Here is a 20385-nt window from a genome sequence, read left to right as displayed (position 1 = left end):
TTATATTCATATAAAATTATTTACAATACCATACATTCTTCTTTACAGCAATGAAGACTTCTTATAGCAGAGACAGACCTGAGACTGAAACTAAAACCCAGCTTCTAACTCAATAACCTTTTGCACAGACTCAGTAGCACTTTCTTCACATTGGCTGACTGAGTTACCACATGACTCTTCCTGCTCATGAATATTCCAACACATTAGAAAAATCTGTTCCCAGTGTTTTCTTCCTAAGCCAGCCTTTATCTTCCTACAGTAACAGTAACATTTTTCTTTCTTTTTCTATTTTCTATGAATTTTAACAGAGATACTGCTATCGTAAAAGCAGATCAAAATTCACATTGGCTGTTATGCAAATAACTAAGAGGATCTGCAAAAGACAATAAAATTTGTTGATACCTTAAGAATGCACTGCGCTTTCTTGTTTTTTGTACAAGTTTAATCCAACTTCTAACTAGATCTAACTAGAAACAACCTCTCACTAATTGTAATCTAAGTTACAATAGGTCTATTACTTATTTAGAATTACCCATATTAGTGATTGCTAGCCTAATCCAACCATCCGCAGGGTTATATAAAACCTATTCACATTTGTGATATCACCATGCTATAGTCACTGGTGTGGATGATCTCTATAGTCTATTGTATTTTACAATAATATGACTGTGACTCAGTTCTGAAATATGCCTAAAGGATAATAAGAATCTCCAGAAAATCAGTCCACTGAAAAGGATTAATTTTCATACTGAGCTGCAAGAATTCCAGATTACTAGCAACCTTGTTCCTACAGATACCTCTATTCTAGTAAATGCCATGTTTCCACGAAAATAAGACCTGCCCCAAAAATAAAGCCTAGTTTTGGGGCAAGGTGCATGCCTAAAACTCAAGCTAGGGTGGGAGTGGGGGGGTGGAGCTATCCCACACACCCCGCAACCGCTTACTGGTGCAGCCAAGCCTCCCTTGCCCCGACACCTCCTCGCCCTTCTGGCCTACTTCTGCGGCTGCTCGCATTGCTCACGTGCATCACTCCCAGCCTCCATTTTGCTGTCAGAGGCTTTTAGGAAATGCCTCTGCAGCTGAGAATGGAGCTCCGGCATGATGCGTGCATCGCCCCCTGGCTTCCAGGGGACGCTGCGTGCATCAATCTGGAGCTCATTTCTCGGCTGCAGAGGCCTTTTCTGAAAGCCCCTGATGGTGAAATGGAAGCTGGGGGTGATGCGCATGAGCGGCTGCAGAAGTGGGCTGCCTGGGCGGGGCTGTCAGTGCCATCACTGTGAGGTGAGACTGTGCAAAAGACATCCCCCAAAAATAAGACCTGGTGCCTCTTTTGGAGGCAAAAAAGAAGCAAGTCCGGACCTTACTTTGGGGGAAACACGGGTACCATCAAAAGGAGAAGCTGTTGTGAGTGCCTAAGAACAATTACTCTCTCCAGTAATTAACGCAGTTGCAGAAACATGGGATTTGAGGAAACTACACTCTCAAATTCAGAATAGCCATTTTAATGTTTTGTGGGATGCCAAAATCATTAAAGCCAACTCTGAAAGGTGGTTTTGGGGGGAAAAAAACTTTGATTCATGCAGACACAGAAAATCTGTTGCTTCCAAAACTTCTTATGTAACAGCAATTCTGTCCAAAGGGAGAATTAAGTGCTGCGACACAAAGCTGAAGAACCCTGACTTAATGACTTACATTGTCACTCTCTCTTTTAACATTTATTTGTTCACACACAGTGATAAACTGGAAAAATATATTGCTTTTATATATCAGTTATTTCCGCGCTGCCTTATTTTGTTACATATTTCTTTTACATTATTTTACAATGTACAGACCCAACATTTCTATAAATTTCCTTTATGCTGGATACCTAAAATATATTTAACCAATAGTGAAACAGCCAGGGATGAATGAGGCATTCAAAATAAAGACTATCCCACTATAGCTATTCATGCATGCAGTAGAATTCTGGGATATACATCAACAAATAGCCAAAACATTTTTTAAGTAAAACACATACAATTTATTGGTAAAGATAAGATACCTGCATACAGGTACTTTTTATTTATTTTTGGCAAGTGGAAATACATAAAGCACAGTGTGCCTCAAATCCATCATTAAGCATTAATCTATTCAAGTTAAGGCTTGTGTTTGCCATGTATCTTTTTAAAATCTTATGTAATAATTATCCAATTACAAATACTTCAAAGGAACATATTTAATTTACCAGATGAAGAAAACACAGATTAAAAGTCCTATCCATGTTTATTGTGAACTAATTCTCACTAAATTCAGTGGGAGTTATTTCCCAGTAAATAGAGAACTGTGCTTGAAAATTGAAAATACCATAAACTGTTCAATGAACTAAGATGTAAATGTAATACTCTATAGTTCCTCCATTCAGTTTTCTAATTCCCCCCAAAGTAGAATAATTTTCACATAATTTCCTTGTAAACATTTGATTCAACTTAAGTGTTAAAAATTAAAGGAAAGAAGAATTAACAATCACTGTACTCTGGTTTATTAAACACTGCTTGTACATGATACCTTTAAGTGGAATTTCTTTCTAGCCATGATCAAAAAGCAGTATGAATAGTGATACAATCTTTGCACGCATGTTGATTTGTACCTTTAAAAACAAATCCTCCATCATTTCATGTATCAGACTCTATGCTTATTCTGACAAGTTTATCTTGAGGGGAATTATAGAGTTACGGCTGTTTCTCCCTCTCTCCCCCCCTCCGCCAGTGTACAACTACTTTGATTTTTGAATTGAGATCCCATATTATGGATCCATATTCTTCAATCTTATTGGCTGGGAATGTTAGGAGTAGAAATCTCAAATCTCTCAAATCTACTACTTCAGAAAACTGATTACAACTGATTGGCACCATCTTAGAACAAATTGTTTCTAATGCAATTAACTAGCAAGATCAGGTTGTTGTTTTTGCAGATATAATAGCAATGCATAGTGCCATTAAAAAATAAATAAAACTTCAACCAGCAGTATTTGTTCCCCCTGCTGCTGGGGAACACAGCTCATTAGACTGTGTTGGTGTACCACTCCTATTGATTTCAAACTGTCTTGAAGTCCATCCTGCCCTATGATGACATTTCTCTACTTCAAGATCAGCTGTAAGAAAACGAAGGCCATTACCCCAAAGGCAAGCATTAAGCATAGACCTGCCCCTTATAGTCAATAGTGCTTAAGCCTTAGTTTTTTTTAGTGGGACTTAAGCACACTTCTCTGTTCCAGATTATGCTAAGGAAATAGAGATGGACCCCAGAACCTTTCAAAAGCAGGTTTCCAATAGCCCTCAGTTGAAGGTTTTGATTCCCGTGTTTACTGTGCTAAATAGGCAATCAAAAGCATGGATGTTACAGGTAGTCCTTGTTTAGCCCCCACAATTGGGACCAGCAACTTTGTTGTTAAGGAAAGCAGTTGCTAAGTGAAACTACAACTGTGGTTATGATCTTACTTCAGCTCTTTACGGTCATAAATGCAAGAGTAAGGACTTATGCATCACCATTGTAATTACTATCACTAAACAAGGCAATCACTAAATGAGATCCACTTGTTAATTTCAATCACTAATTGTGCACTTTTATCCATCCTCCCAAAAAATGAGAGAAGGAACAAGGTTGCCAATTCAACAAAGTTGTAATCCTAACAATATGTTTCCAGTGGGCTGATTATTATCTTATTATGATCTGTAGGGAGGACAGAAATACACAGTCCTAATTCTAATGGCATATAAATATACATGACAGTTTTTTTTAAAAAATGTGATGTTAAAAAGTTCAATTAGTTGAAAAGTACCCATAATGTAATGTTAGCAAAATCCAGACAATTTAAAAACACTAGTATCTGTTAAAATAACATTCCATTTAGTCTTTTAATCAGTATTTTATTACATTCACATGGAATTGTGATAATAGCTCACATGGTATTCAAGAAATGAAGGATAAATTCTAGATACACAGCTGTTCCAGATTTTTTTTCCCAAAAAGGAGGAATGAAAGGAATGAAAAAGTCTACAGTATAAATGTATAATTTTCTCAGTAATTTTGAAACACTGACATTCACACCAACAGGAACTGAGAGTCTTATAAACATAGGTTTTCTAACAGAAACTGAAATAAAGGGGGGGGGGAGCAGACTGCAGCTAAACTTTTCATTTAAGGAAAAAAAAATTGTTGTAGAGGCCTAAAAGCAAAAGCATGATCCAACCAAGGTTCTGCACTCCTGCCTTATACAATTTGAATTTTAAAGTGCTTAATTTTGGCTGGATCACGTCTGCTTAGTAATGCTAAAGGCAACTTTTAAAGCGAATAAGGCTTTCAAAAGATAATGATTTTATCAACAATAGCCAGCATATTTGTGATATTCCAAAAGTTTTGTTCAGGTTTTTTTTTCTTTTAAAAAACCCACTATGTATAAAAGATTTCCAGTAAGAAGGGAGGGATCCTTCTAAATATTGAATTGCTTGGCTCTAGGAAATATAACTCAATATTACTGATAATGAAAACACACACACCATATGGGCCACTGTGCTTTCTAATTAGAACACAATTCGCATAATTGTTTTTCTGTTCCTTTGACAGACAAATCAAAGGTCACAGCATTTTTTCTGTGCAAGCTACAGTGATGAGAAGAACTGTACAGGTTCTTGCAAAAGTTTCATTCATTTTTAGGGTGCTTGTTGGTAGTTACCAGTGGATCGTATTGGGCAAATTGTTGTCGTATTTCATCATTATAAATATGCTACATACACATATTAATATAATATATGTGTACATATTCTAAGTACCTTATATTGGCATATATGTTTATGCCACACAATTTATTAGATTGATAGGAAAACATTTAATTATATAGATCACAGCTGGTGTAGCACTTAATGCCAATCCAATGATTATGCAGTAACTCAGCATCAGAACAGACTTTGGGACAAAAACTCTCTTGCCTCGTTTTCCAGTTTTATGTGCATTCCATTTTGTCCCAACCAGATGCAGAGTCTCCCAAATCAATGCTGAGATTTTAGGTTTATCAGTTTCTGAAGATACTTCTGTGCAATGGGCACAGAAAGAATAAACCGAACTGTCCTGTGTCCCATCCGATAGCAGCCGTAGCCCACCAATCCAAATACTGTAGCCTTTGTAACAAACTTTAGGATTTTACTGGACGTGGATGGAGGAGGCACACTGAAACAAGGAAACAGGGAGAAATCAGAAAAATCACCAATCATTATTTACACCAATATTATCATAGCTGCCATTATTGCCATATATTGAATCCTCTACGTCAGTGGTTCTCAGCCTTTTCTTCACCACGGAACCCTTTAAATACCTTTTGTGGCCACAGACTCCCAAGACTTAACTGAAAATTAAATCATAACATTTTTTCAAGCCTTCATGGACCCCGTGCCAAGTTCACACACACACACCCGGGCCGCGGGCCACAGGTTGAGAACCACTGCTCTATGTATTGCCTTTTTAATTCAGTCAATAGATATGCAATTATCTCAAAGCTACCCACCAAACAGCTAGTCAGATTACAGCAGAAAAGGTTATTTTGGCCATTTTTAAAATATTCTCGATAGCAGCAGATAAAATGAACTTCAAACTCTTCCATGTATCTCTACTAAGAAGTCCCCTTGAGTTTAAGATAATTTGAAGCCTTAGTTTCAGGTGAAAATCATCCTGTACAGATTAGACCAGTGATGGTGAACCTATGGCACGGGTGCCCGAGGTGGCACTCAGAGCCCTCTCTGTGGGCACACGCACCGTCACCCCAGTCCTAGACCTTCAGCTGGGTTTTATAAAACCTTTTCGCTTTAGGCCTCCGCCGCCGTGTGCAAAAAAAAAAAAAAAGTTCAATCAATCAGTCAATTTCAACTTTTTGCAGGGAAAAAAAGATCTTACAAAGTTGGAATTGATTGATTGAACTTAGTCCCATCCAGTCTGCCATTATCACTGCATCCACGCCCACCCAATGGGCCACACCCACCCAATGGGCCACACCCAGCCAATGGGCCACACCCAGCCAATGGGCCACACCCACCCGGCACCCAATGATGCATAAGTGGGTTTTGGGTTGCAGTTTGGGCACTCGGTCTCTAAAAGGTTCGCCATCACTGGATTAGACTGTGAACAATAGTGTTCATCATCCCCCCAGAGCTAAACAATACAAAACCATGCAAGCATCTGAGTCCAGTATCTGCAGCTTATTTGCAGTGGTTTGATTTCTGATGCCATTTTCAGCTTTCCAATGATTCTTCAAGTTTAAAGGAACAATAAGTATACTTTCAGTTGAATTTTAATTTTATTAAGGATTTTTTCCACTTTGTCTTTCTCTACCACAGCAAACTTGAAATTGTGGAGGGAGGAAAAAAGAGAAACCACAGCTGTCTGAAGTTCAGAGCAGAAGGCCACATTATACATTCTTTTTGTGGATTACCTTAATCTACTCCCATTGACTGCAATGGGGAGGAATTAATCTATAACAGTGCCAAAACTGGCACAGATCATCAAAAGTATTTCAAAGCTCCAGCTGGTGCAAAGTGCAGTGGCGTTTATGTGTACTTTTAGGAGGGTCATATTACACCTCTGCTCTGCAACCGGTTCCCAGGTTCAAAGCAGTTCAAAGTATTGATTTTAAACTTTAAATCCCTGCATAGCATGCGGCTGGGGCATTTCAGGGACCACTTCTCCTCATTTATATCAGCCTGGCCCATGTGATCTGACAGAGAGAGCATGCTGCAGAGACCATGTTCCAGGGATTAACATTTAGCAGATCCCAGGAGATCAATCTTCTCTTCTGTGGCCATTGGGTCTAGGACAATTAGGCGCTGACACTTCTCTATGCCCATTTCACTTCCAGCCACTCGCTGTTGCTGAACCACAGCTTGCTTTCCTCCTCTGCTGGCCCTCTGCCGGTGTTGTCCACTGACAATGGCCCCTCGGCCCTCCACCCCCAGCCCTTTATGCTGGTCCATTCCTTGAGGCACAGTTTTACCATGAAATGAGTTGCAGAGAAATGCTGGCGCCTAATCATCCCATTCTAGTGCCATGTGCCTTATTGAACATTACCTCCGCCCAAATGTATGGTTTAGTGTTCCAGAAGTCCCTAAAGAGCTGGTTATGCTATCAGGTTTGGGGGTCCCCCTGGGAACCAGAGACTTGTTTAGATGGCTCCACTATCAAGGTGGATGTACTCTCTCTCTCTCTACTTGGGGTTTGTGTTTAGTTTTAATATTCTCCATTGTAATGGTGATTTTCTATTTTTATAGGAAAGTATATTTTTATATATGTATTCTTTTTTACTGACTATTGTATGCCAACCAGAATCACTTCTCATGAGATGAGCAGCTATATAGACTTAATAAACAAACAAATAGATCTGCAAATCTATAAGCATGGATCCTTCTGACAAATTCAAAGACTCTTTCTTAGGAATTCTGGGACCTCAGCTTAATTTTTCACTAAATCATTGAATTGTCTCTTGTCGTATTATACATAGCCTGGTGAACATCAGTTAAACATGGTAACTAGTCTGCTAAACATGAGTTAAATTTCTATGGGTTCCACTCTAATTAAATGGGGGATCCACTGCAAGTAGTCATCATTTATGACCACAACAGAGACCAGTAAAGCAGTCACTAAGTGAAACTGCATCTGGGCTTATGATCTTATTTCAGCTTCTTTTGCTATTCCTACAAAGATCATAAATTTGAAGATGGGTTGCAAAGATACTTTTTAATCACCCTAGTAATTGTGGATGGGATTATAGATAGACCTCAACTTACGACCACAAATGAGCCCCAAATTTTCACTACTTAAGAGACAGTTAAGTGAGTTTTGCCTCATTTTGTGAGGTTCCTTGCCACAATTGTTAAATAAATCACTGCAGTTGTTACTGTAAGTTAATAACAAGGTTGTGAAGTGAATCTGGCTTCCCCATTGACATTGCTTGTCATAAGGTTGCAAAAGGTGATCACATGGCCCTGGGACAGTGCAACTGTCATAAATACAAGCCAGTTGCCAAGCACCCAAATTTTGATCATATGACCACAGGGATGCTGGAACAGTTGTAAGTATGAAAAATGTTCATAAGTCACTTTTTTTCAATGCCGTTGCAACTCTGAAAGGTCACTTAAGAAATTGTTGTAAATCAAGGACTATTTGAATATATTTACATATCAATATCTACAGGTCACACATATTTGGTAGTGAAGAGCTTTTTTGTTTCAATGTTGATGTCTCATTTCTATTGCTGTTTGCACTATTTGTTCCAGGTAGGAAATTACTTAATAGGCAGTCTACCAAATACTGATTTTTGAGATATTTTCTATCTAATCAAAGCCATTTTAGCACAAGGTAGGGTGATTACTGCATCTGTAATATTACAGTTTGCACCTATGTCTATTCCTCTGCTTTTTTATTTTTATTCTTGCCTCACAGTAACTGCAGCCATTGTAACTTATAAGAAAAATAACTAAACCTACCCGAAAGAGAATTACCTCATTATTTCCTGGATATTCAAATCGGTGTTCCAGTTTTTTTCAATCCCCGGTACATGACCCATGCCGACCACCCCAACTACAACAGAAGGGACGCATCTTCTAGGTTCAGCTAGGATGGAGAGCAAAAGAAACAATAATTGGTAATATCAATGTTAATTAACTACAGTATTATTTTAGGGATTCAAACGAATGCATTATTTAGGACCAATAGCAAAGGACCGTTATCAACAGGACCAATAGCAAAGGATCTTAGGAGTTGTAATTAAGCATCAGGAGAGCCAGAGGTTCTTCATCCTTAGTTTACAGAAAATGAAAGCAAGTCTCCCTGATATTAGTTTTGAAGCACAGATCATCTGCCTCCAAAACACAAACTTTAGCATTTAGCCTCTACTCTTTTCTTCTGTCTATGATAGATGTCACAGGATAAACATGAGCTGTGGAGGTGCAATTTGGCAGTTCAAGTATCACTGGCTTAAGGCTGACTCAGCCTTCCATCCTTCTGAGGTCGGAAAATGAGGACCCAGATTGTTGGGGGCCAATACGCTGACTCTGTAAACTGCTTAGAGAGAGAGCTGTAAAGCACTTTGAAGCAGTATATAAGTCTAAGTGCTATTGCTATAAACATTCCAAAATAGAAGGAAAAAAGAGGAGGAAGAGGAAATGGAGGAATATGGTTGTCACCCATTAATGCATCTGATTATGATATTGCTTAAAGAGGTAAGCTGTAAATGGGTAGCAAATATTTGGATCACTGGGCTAATTTACTGTCCTAAGTCATGGTTTGTTCAATCAAGGTGTCTTAAATAAGCTAGATATATATAACATTATGCTCAAACATGATATGAAGACCATAATAACTGGGTTGATTCACTAGACTAAGCTAGAATGTGCATTATTTGTACATAGTACTATGTATGAATTCAACCACGGGAAACATGTTCATGGTTTAGCACATGTGTTTTATTCCATGACATATGGTTTGAAAATCATAGTTTAGCATGATGCACAAAACCATTCATTGGCACATCCATGAAAAGAAATGCAGCCTTGAGTTTCCTAGGTCAAAGACATGGGTATGCTCTCAGAATTGCTTCAAATCTGACTGTCCAATTATGATTCTTAACATAAGTTATTAAATACATGAATAATCATATAATTATTTTAAATTTAAACTTAAGCTAATTGCTTCTTGGTCTTTTTGGCTAAGATCAAGAATGTAAACTTAAGTTACATTTTGATTTAATCAACTTTGACAATCTTTGACCAAAATTGCTAGCTAAGAAAGTTTTTTAAGCACTCCATAATTTAACCTTTTTGATTAAGCTGACTCAACTGTTATCAATGCAGATTGGTTAGATTTCCTGAGAAAAAACACATGATAAGAGCTACTACCCATGTATGTATAATGTATATTTTTAACTCATGAACTTCATACCTTCAGAAGCACGAGGTAGTTCTGTTCTTTTTGCAGCTTGCTTCAGCATATAGGTCAAATAAATATCTCTTTCTGAAACAATTGTTCGGTGAAGATCTGGAAATTCTCCAATCATTTCTGCCATCATTTGCTCTAGTAAATCCTTTTGTTTGCATTTCTCCACATCATCTTTACTGAAACAAAAATGTCTCAATGTCTTCATTATGTTCTCAGAGGAAAAAAAGATAATGGAAACGGAAAACTAAAACATTTACAACAAATGATAGCTAATTGAGAAATTAATGACAAGTGCACAAGTAGGAATCAATCACAGAAATCAGAACATGTAGAAATGATGTAGTAATCTTTCCTTTTTAAAGGATTGTTGGTACACTGCAAATTCACTTTCCTTAAACAATAGGAGATATTCCTTTAATAAGCAATAATTAACCACCTGGAGTAGAACACATGACAGTGTTTTCCCTTTACTATAAAGCAGTTTTTTTTAAAAAAAAAATCTGCATAACTAATGTTAAAAAGAAATGAGTAAGTGCTTTGGATGTTACCTAGAGAGAGAGACTTCTGTGGGGGAAAAAATCTATGGATTATAACTTATATCAAATGAAAAATTACTGATGAACATATTTGAGGTCAGAAATATGACATTTTTGCTTATTAATCATTAAAAATTATTTTAGGTACAAACCTTAAATACCTTGACAAATAGGTTTCTACAATGTTATATATATTAAATTCTATCTAAAATGGTATAAAAATTATACTATTTTGCACCAATAATTGGTTTCTCACTGATGCAACTAAGCTATTTATTTTTCTGAAAAAAGAGGAGTTCAGAGTTCACTTCCTACTTATAAAATATTAATTACAAAGTACTGTTTTATAAAGTATTGAGGAAAAGTTCTGGTGTTCTGTTTTATAAAATATTGGGGAAAAGATCTGGTGTTCTAACTATAGTTAGTACAATATCAACTTGAATCCCAAAATATTCCAACTGTACACTTTTTTAAAGGACTCATCATCTACCACAGGATGTAAAAGGTAACAAATGGCTTCTATAACACTCAACTCAAGCAAAATTGTAAACTGCCCAGTCACTTATGTGAAATGGATGGTGTAGAAATTTGATAGATAGATCAAAACTATTAGCACTTAGACTTATATACCGCTCCACAGTGCTTTAGAGCATTCTGAGTGGTTTACAAATGTGAGCATATTGCCCTCAACTATCTGGCTCATTTTACTGACTGGAAAGATTGCTATAAATTATGTATATAGTTTTTCTACAAAGCTCACTTTTAAATGTTCTCCTTATTTGGGAATTGTAGATTTATGTTGTTTATTTTTCTGGTGATACTTATTAACAGCATTACTTTTAAAAAAAGGATTTAGAAATGTCAAATATCTTTAAAAAACTGATCTGTCACATTAAGTACAGGTAATCCTCAACTTACAACCACAACTGAGCTAAGCAAGATAGTTGGGTGAGTTCTGCCCCATTTTACAATGTTTCTTGCCACAGTTGTTAAGTGAAGCACTGCAGTTTTTAAAGTTAGCAACATGGTTGTAAAGTGAATCTGGCTTCCCTATTGACTTTGCATCTGAGAAGATTGCAAAAGGTGATCACATGACCCTGAGACACTGCAGCTGTCATAAATATGAACCAGTTGTCAACCTTCCAAATTTTAAGCAAGTGACTATGGGCATGCTGAAATTGTTGTAAGTGTGAAAAATGATCTTACGTCACTTTCGTTGTAACTTTGGAATGGTCATAAATGAATGGTTGTAAGTGCAGGACTACTTGTAGTAATTAAGGGCAATGCAATGATGAGATTATGAAAGAAACATTGAACATTTTGTCATTTGCTTTTGAAGGCTTGATCTTGCAAGACTCCTCTTTCAACTAGTGTCCAATACAATCTGGACATCACAATTGTAGAAAAAAGGTTCTTTAACTATGGCGGCAATAAATATAACCTAAATTTATGTAATACCTTCTTGCAAGCAAAGTAACCCTTTGAATAATCATTGTGTGTATTCTTTGCATGCAGTGGAAATTTGGCTCAGGACCAAGAACTGTTGGCAACAACATATTTGTAAACAAACTTAGTAGGCATTTCTATTACCAAGAACGGGCAACAGAAACTTAACAAAACAGCTGTTACCTTACTATGCTCACAGAGTGAGTGGGAGGTGTGGATGACTAAAAGTACACAAAACACATTCTAATTATAAGATGTCATTTCTTTGGAGATGTTTAGCTTTGCTTGGCTGTTACATTTATGTTGCATGTGATACAACAGAAGATTTGGTACAGCTGAGATACCAAAAAGTCCACTAGGCACAACTCCTCAGTCATTCGACCTTGTTTCACATTATTCTCATATCACCACAGCCATGATGGGTCTGGTTTGCTGTTTATGCTAAATGTGACAGAAGAATTTCATTACTATCTGATTCAGAGTTACAGAGTCAGAGGCATTTACAGAGCAGTAATAGAAAAAACATGTGCTGTGAGTTAAATACTGCAATTTAGAGAATTGCATCAGATGTCAGCACACAAGTATGCAAGGGTGTCCCTGTCATCCTTTTGAGTTTGCTGCAAGAGGCTGCTCAGATAGCCTTCAAAGCAGTTTTTAGACTCCTCTGAAGCATCATGTCAAATCTTACCTCAACTCTGTATCCAGATTAAAACATTTGATTCTGGTTGCTTTATTCAAAGAGCAATAAGGAGATATTGCTCAATGAGCATGAATGGTGACATTAGAGGTGTTTACCCTTTTTTAATTTCATCATTTAACACCATTTCCTTTTTAACATGGCTGATACTGTCCACAGACAATTAAAATTATTGTAAAGGCATTATTGGTTAAAAGGCACGAGCCTCAATCCTTAATCCTACCCATTCTGATGTTTGGGATGGACTGATATAGTTCAGATTTAAAATAGCCCAATGCCCTGTTCAACTAAATAGACAAAAGCATATTAAAAAATTGGGAGATATTTTCATCCATAAACTACAGTCCCTTTCATGTTCTAAAAAGTAATTGACTGAAGTTAAATTATTCATTAGGTGCCAACGTCTAATATCTTTTATAAAACTGAGCAACTAAGCCAAAACTTGCCATTTTTTTCTACTCTGCCTTGACAAGCTGACTATCTGGAAGCTCTGGAGTATCCCGGTTCATACAATGTCTCATCCATCTCAGGTATTTCCTGGACTTTTTCCTTCATACTGCCTGAGATGCCAGCAGAAAAAATAGGAATTTGGGGTTCAGTTTTAATGTGTGCAACCATTTACCATCTGATACTTATAACTAGATCAAACAGCCTAGATAACACTCTTGCACAAGCAGCTAATAAGACATAAATACAAAAACAGATCACTGGTTGCAAAATTTAAAAGCAAATATATTTTTAAAAGCACTAGAATTCCATGAAAGCGCCTTGTTCACAGGGAAGTAAAACTCCATTTAGACAATGACATGGTAGTTGTTATTCTGAAAAGATCTGAAGACTACCGGTAACAATTTTTCTGAGATCCTAATTTTAATTAAACTTCTATGTATTGCATTCCCCTTTCAAGTTCAATCTACCCTTTTAATTTCAAGGAAATACATAAAATGAATAAAATAAACTGTTCTAAATCTGAAATTTTGGCTGAAATTACTGGCTTTCTAAAATATATTTTATATACTGTAATTAGATCACACAAAATGGCTATTTGTGCCTTTTACTGCAGAATGTTTTTAAATGCTTAAATATATTGTACTGCTTTAAGTTAAATTTTAAATGCAGATTTTTTTTTCTGGAAGTAAAAACAAGGAAGGCAACTTGTTAATCTCTACAATGTTCTCCACAATTAAAAGATAATTCAGACATACAGTAGTTTCTATTTGTCTAGCAGCATTCTACTACTTCAACTTTCCTTAAAATTGTGGTTGAAGAGTAATTTTCAGACAGTTTCTCTCTTAAAAAAATTTCTCTGAATACAACATTCTCTCACATGCTGATTTCTTAACAATGCTATCATCCAGCATAGTAATTCTGTATTTATACTCTGAAGTTCTGCTTACTGGGTGAACTTTGCCTTTCATGTTGGAATAAAGATTTTGTTATATGTCCTTTTTCACGTGCTGTATGTTCTACCCTCGGAATTGTTATATTTTTCCTGTGAGTTGTTATATAAATACTGTATTCTCAACTACAGATTTATATTCTACTAGGGAGCTGTTTAGCAAACCTTACCCTGCCTATCTCAACACTTGCCCTGATTTTGCCACAGAACTGGCACTAAAGACGTGCTATCCTCAGCCACTCTTTTCACTGTGTTTACAAATGTTTGCACAAGCATCTAGTATCCCTTGAGAACCATGCAATCTGTTTACTAATTGCCACACTTATGCCTACCTGATCGGGTCAGACAGGAAACAGAGGCCCCAAGCAAGCTTTATTTTTTGCCAGAGAGAAAGTGCAGCAATGGCTCTCTTGAATGTGACTGGAATGGGTCTATCTCCAAGGTGAAACTTGCAGAAAGGCACTTTACTCGCCTAAAACAGGAGTCAGATTAGTGCTGCATAAGTTTCTAACAGCAAGGATATACAATAATATTGACATGAATGTCTTTGTTCATTTTTAATCTTCGTTTATCAGTAAAGATAAGCCGCCCATTGGAAGATATTGTCATGGTATAATAATAATAATAATAATAATAATAATAATAATAATAATAATAATAATAATAATAATAATAATAATAATAATAATAATAATAATAATAATAATAATAATAATAATAATAATAATAATAATAATAAAAGTTTGTACTTTTGTTTCTGCAGAATACCCAAGCTAACTAAAAACCCAGGTTCAAGAGAAAGCTTTTGATATATGTGGCTTCCTGGCAGTAAAAATAACAACCAGATTTTATGTGATATAAATGAAAATAAACTTCCAGGGGTTTAAGCCCCAGGGCAAATGAAAAGACTGAATGGGTCTTGTGGGGAACGGGGGCCGGGGAAAGGTTGCAATTAAAAATTCCTTTTTGCAAGTAAAATCATTTCTGACTTTTCAAATTGCTAAAGAGTTTTAGATTTGAGTCAGCAGAAGGTGACTAAATGTTTTTATATCACACAATCTAAAAGAGCAACTAGACTAGGAACTTAAATATATGGGATCAACCACACTGGGAGGATTCAGTTTATCAATCCAGGGAATCTAGAACACTCTTTTAGATTCTGGATGCCAATATAATCCCTGAGAATATAGTAAGGCAACATCACTGTTCAAATTAAACAAACTGAATGTTGCCTATATTTATCTCTTTCATTTTAATTATCATCCATCAGATAGGTTCAAAGGTTCAATTTTCACCAACATTTTAGATAAATTCCTGCTAAGCTTAAATGTTTGAGAAAGGCTTAATCACCAAATACACTGAAGTAATACTAGCATGAAGAGAAACATGTCTTCAGAGCAAACAAGATGATAGCTTTGGGCCGAGTTGTGATCTAACAACAGTGCTTCTCAATCTCAGCAACTTTAAGATGGACAGATAGTTCTCAATTTACAACCATTTGTTTAATGATGGTTCAAATTATAAAAAAGTAACTTATGATCCATCTTCAAAGTTATGACCATTGGACCACTTACAGGTCAACGTGTGATCGATGTTAGGGTGCTTGTAACTGGCTCACATTTACAGTAGCTGCAGCATTTTGGGATTATGTGCTTGTGATTTGTGACTTTCCAAGTTGGCTTTTGACAAGCAAAATAAATTGGGGAAGCCTAATTCATTTAACGACTGTGTGATTCACTTAACAACTGCAGTGTTTTGCTTAATGACTGTGTTAAAAATGGTAAAAAAATTAGGTCCAAACATGTGACGACTCATTTTGTTACCCCATCGATTTATGATGGAAGTTCCAATCCCAATTTTGGTTGTAAATCAAGGACTATCTATAGGGATTTCAATTCCCAGAATTCCCCAGCAAGCCATGCTGGCTGGGGAATTCGGGCACTTGAACTCCTACATCTAGATGTAGGGCTTTGCTAACATTGAGAAACACTGAGCATCACAGTTATATGCTAATATATGCCAGAATATTTTGAAATCTCTTTCAAATTCCTTGGCTATATACCAAACCACAATCCTTACAGATACTTGACATTAGCACTGAGACTGAAACCTATAGTAGAGAAGCACAGACTCTGATGGGGTCTAGGACTACTCGCTACAGCCAACTCACCACAGCACAACTGGCTGCAGGACTATTCAACACTGTATTAATCATTTCATTCACTTACTTTTATCATTGATGACCATAATAAATTGAAATTATCGTAACTCCTGTATTTCTGGATTGACTTTATTTTATTACTAGGCACAGTTCGGTCAAAATTAACTTTTGTATTTGTTGAATTGTCCTGTGGTGAGTTGTTCCACAGCGAGTTGGATGCAGTGAGTTGTCCCATTCTGTTCAGTGGATACTTTAAAACAAAAGTTGTTATTTTTAAGAATTTCTTTTCATTTTTAAAAGGCAGAAATTGGCCCAGGAGAATCTGATGAAATAAATGGATTATCTCCATTTTTTTTTTTTAGCTGCCAGTCTTTTGCAATTTATAATATTGCCTCAAGGAAAAAAGTATCATTATTTTTATTTTAAATTCACCTCTTTGAAAGCTTCCCTGAATTCACCTCCGGGAGCCATTCCTAATTGTTCCGTGATATGTGCAGAGACTTTCAGCAGCAGCATTTGCATCAATCCAGACATGAGCCCATTCTAACATGAGGGAGGAAGAGACAACCATTAAAATAAATGTGTTAATCTTGAATTGAATAGAAGACAAATATAATTCCATTAACAGTCTTGTGAAAGGAGAAAAACAGTTATTCTGCCACTTGGAGCTGGCTTAGCACCAAATTTCCTACAAACTATACAGTGTGTGTGTGTGTCTGTGTGTGTGTGTACACAGAGCCATTGTGGTGGTGATGATGGTGAGCGAGGAGTACAGTGACTGGTTCTAGTCCTCCCTTAGGTATTGAAGTTGGCTCTTTCAGCCCTTAACAGAAGTCAAAAACCATCTATCTATCAGCCAGCACTGGACTAAAATGATAGCTTATGTTATTTATTTGATTTCTATAGCTGCCCATCTCATCAAGTGACTCTGGGCGACATCCATCATAAAACATAAAAACAGTTAAAAACAATTAAAACAGTACAAAATAAATACATATGGCACCAAGTAAACTGTTACTGTGCAAGGTCATACAAGCAGGAAATAGGCCCCTTAACACAGGACTGGCACCGGGCTGCGGCACGCTAGAAACCGGGCCATGCAAACAAGCAAAGCCTCATCCACAGGATGCAGGCAGCACACCAAAGACACACCCCCTCCGGTCCACGGAAAAACCTCTCTCCACAGAATCAGTCCTTGATGCCCAAAAGGTTGGGGGCCACTGCCTTAACACCTATAGGACCTAGGCCCATACACACAACCAAATCTTCATGGTCTTACAAAAGGGCAGCAGGATCGGGGTCATCCTGATATCTGAAGGGAGAATATTCTAGAGGAGAGGGGCCATGGCAAAGAATGCAAGTTGCTACCCACCATTCCTTTGCTAACAGGACCTGTAACATGTCCAACCTACTTGACTGAATTGGATGGGTAGAAACAACTGAGAAGAGACAGTCCCTAAGATAACACAACCCCAAGCCATGAAGGCTTTCAAAGTGACTAGGACAATCTGTGCCCTATGGGGGTCATCATTTCAGAAATATTTTTTTAGCTAAACAGAATGACCATGGGTGGGGAAAAAAACCAGTGGGAGCAGTAGCGACTTCTAACTTCCTGCCAGCTTCCCCATTGACTTTGCTTGTGGAACTCAGGCATAAACCTTATTTCCTTCCCCTTCCCCTCCCCTTCACAGCAGGCAGGGGTTGAGAGACTGGCTGAGAAACTGTCATGAAACATTGAAAATGAAGACTATGACTGCAGCAACAATGTAGCATCATCCAGTAGCACTGAAACTATTTCCCCAAATTTCATTCTCTTGAAAGTCCCGGGCCATGGATTTTGGACACATTCTATAAGTTAGTCCATTTGAGGTATTGATTAAAAAGTTGTTGCCCTATGATTCACCATTTCACCCAGTTAAAGGTCATGACAATGAGATTGTTAGTAATATATAGATAATAGCACCCTGAATTGCATCTGGAAACACACTGGTAACCATTGCAGCTCATGAAACAATTGTGTTACCATGTGTCAAATATCCAATACCCTTTACTTCCTACTTCCTGTGTAGCTTCTGAATGTTCTTCATGGGCAGCCCCATGTACAGCACATTGCAGTAGTCAATACAAGAGCTAATGAGACCATGAATGACTATGAACAAAGCCTCCCAATCCAAGAAAGCTTCAACTGACACATCACTCTAATGCAGTGTTTCTCAACCTTGACAATTTTAAGGCATGTGGACTTCAACTCCCAGAATTCCACAGCCACTAACTTATAGCATTGCTGGCTGTGGAATTCTGGGAGTTGAAGTCCATATGCCTTAAAATTGTCAAGGTTGAGGAACACTGCTCTAATGTGTGCAAAGGCCCTCCTGAATATGATCCACAACATTCAGTGAAGAGGTCTGCATCCCTGAGTGGATTGATTCAGACTAGTGATAATTATGTACATATAATCCAAAAGTAACAGATGTGTAGTCATCTGTTAATTTCCTTCCTGGAGAATCAAAAGGGAAGAAAATGGTTCTAAAATTATCTGACTCATTCTAGCATAGTAATGTTTATTGTTTCAACCTTCTTGTCAAGGAACAGTAAAAATAATTCCCTAAGTAAATCAGTAATTAAAAGTTCCAACACAACATACAGCTTATTTTCTTGCTGCTTAAAACAAAAAAGAGGTTTATTTGTTGTTGTTGTTTTTTAAAAATCTGATTTTTCTACTTTAAAAACAATTATATAGCATTCTCCTCCTTTGCTAACGATGTTGTGGTCTTAGTTGATTTCCTTTGCCATCAGACCGTACTTTTACTTTAAGACAGAATTTCTAAATGTCATTGGTGCATGTTGTGGTGGTGGTGGTGGTGGTGGTTAATCTTCAATTTGATTCATAATCTGGGACTGGTAAAAATTTAACAGTTCAAATTGTTGTTGTTAGCACAGGGCATTGTTACAAAGAGCCAGGAGATCACAAGGCAATTGCCGAGCAATAGTTTGGCTTGCCTAGATACCAGCACTGTTGGAAGACACACTTGCATGCTTCCCAAGATGCACCACAGGACAGCAAGCTCGCTTCGCACCAGAGAGAAAGATGAGCGGCTCTTCCTACAACATCACTCAAGCCCTCCCCCCCCTTCCCTGAGCTGCCTGGCAAATGGACACCATAACCAGGAAGGTTCAGAGGTGTCATCTGACTGCCTGCACACAGCACCAACTCATCGCCCCACCAAAGTGGTACCTATCTATCTACTTGCACAGAACATGCTTTCAAACTGTAGGTCAGGGGTAGTCAACCTTGGCTCTTTTATGACTCGTGGACTTCAACTCCCAGAATCCCTGAGCCAGCTAAGCTGGCTCAGGAATTCTGGGAGTTGAAGTCCACGAGTCATAAAAGAGCCAAGGTTGACTACCCCTGCTGTAGGTGGACAAACCCTGAAGCAAGTGACAGGAGCTTACCCTGCCACACAGTGCTAGGGCTTGAAATGCCAGAGCTGAGACCATTTCCAGCATCATTCAGTCACTGAGCCACCTCCCATTTCCTGTTTCCAAATGTAGATTAGAAAATCATTCTGCTTTAGGGGCATCATTTTGTTGTAACTTCTAAATGTTGCAATGTTGACAACTGTAACAGGAAACAGAAACTATTTCTTTAGGGTGAGTCACAGGTTACTGATCACCATTCTCTGCCCCTACTTAATCAGGAACAAATAGAAATGTTCAGAGTATTAAGTCCAGTCTTCCGAGAATATTATCTAAAGCTTATTACACGTCTTGGTTCTCTAACTGCACATTGTTGGAAGTTGCACCATATAATCGCATTTCAAAATGTTGATTGGATTGTCCTGCCAAAAAGATTTGACATAACTGAAATTATCATTTTTAAAATCTTCTTGGGTTGCATTTGGGGCTCCCTCCCTCAAACTATTTAGGCTATGTATTTTAAGGCTATGTAAACTGTTAAGAGTCAAAGGTGCTTCAGAGCAGGGCTTTTCAACCAGTGGTACGGGTACCACCTGTGGTACATTGGCACCTGGCAGGTGGTACACGACCATCCTAGAAAAGTGGCAGCGGGGGAGGAGAATGAGCTGAACCGGTGGCAGCACCGCACAAGCCTGAGCGAGAGACGGCTGGAGCTGCAGGGCTGTCAGGGCTCAGCGGAAGCACCAGGATCAGCGCTTCTTCGGGGCTGTCAGGG

The 20385-nt window shown here is 37.7% G+C and overlaps 1 protein-coding gene across 2 annotated transcripts in view; it reads right to left on the bottom strand.

Moving 5' to 3' along the window:
• Window positions 1-2023: 2023 nt before the first annotated feature.
• The window catches only part of TRABD (TraB domain containing), a 31756-nt gene continuing 13394 nt past the window's right edge, over window positions 2024-20385 (bottom strand). The window contains exons 6-10 of one of the 2 annotated variants that reach the window (XM_015814670.1): window positions 16626-16736; window positions 14365-14504; window positions 9958-10130; window positions 8520-8631; window positions 2024-5202 (exon numbers count right to left, since the gene is read on the bottom strand). In XM_015814670.1, the coding sequence (XP_015670156.1) occupies window positions 5025-5202; window positions 8520-8631; window positions 9958-10130; window positions 14365-14504; window positions 16626-16736 (714 nt within the window). In that variant the 3' untranslated portion in view covers window positions 2024-5024. Of the gene's footprint in view, window positions 5203-8504; window positions 8632-9957; window positions 10131-14364; window positions 14505-16625; window positions 16737-20385 lie in introns of both variants that reach the window. The other variant, XM_015814671.1, reaches the window with a different exon arrangement.

This window comes from Protobothrops mucrosquamatus, unplaced genomic scaffold (genome assembly GCF_001527695.2).
Source record: "Protobothrops mucrosquamatus isolate PMUCROS unplaced genomic scaffold, P.Mucros_1.0 scaffold275, whole genome shotgun sequence".
In the NCBI taxonomy this organism is placed as follows: domain Eukaryota; kingdom Metazoa; phylum Chordata; class Lepidosauria; order Squamata; family Viperidae; genus Protobothrops; species Protobothrops mucrosquamatus.
The sequence above is the reverse complement of the archived record's forward strand: the minus strand, read 5'-3'. Positions and strand labels throughout refer to the sequence as shown.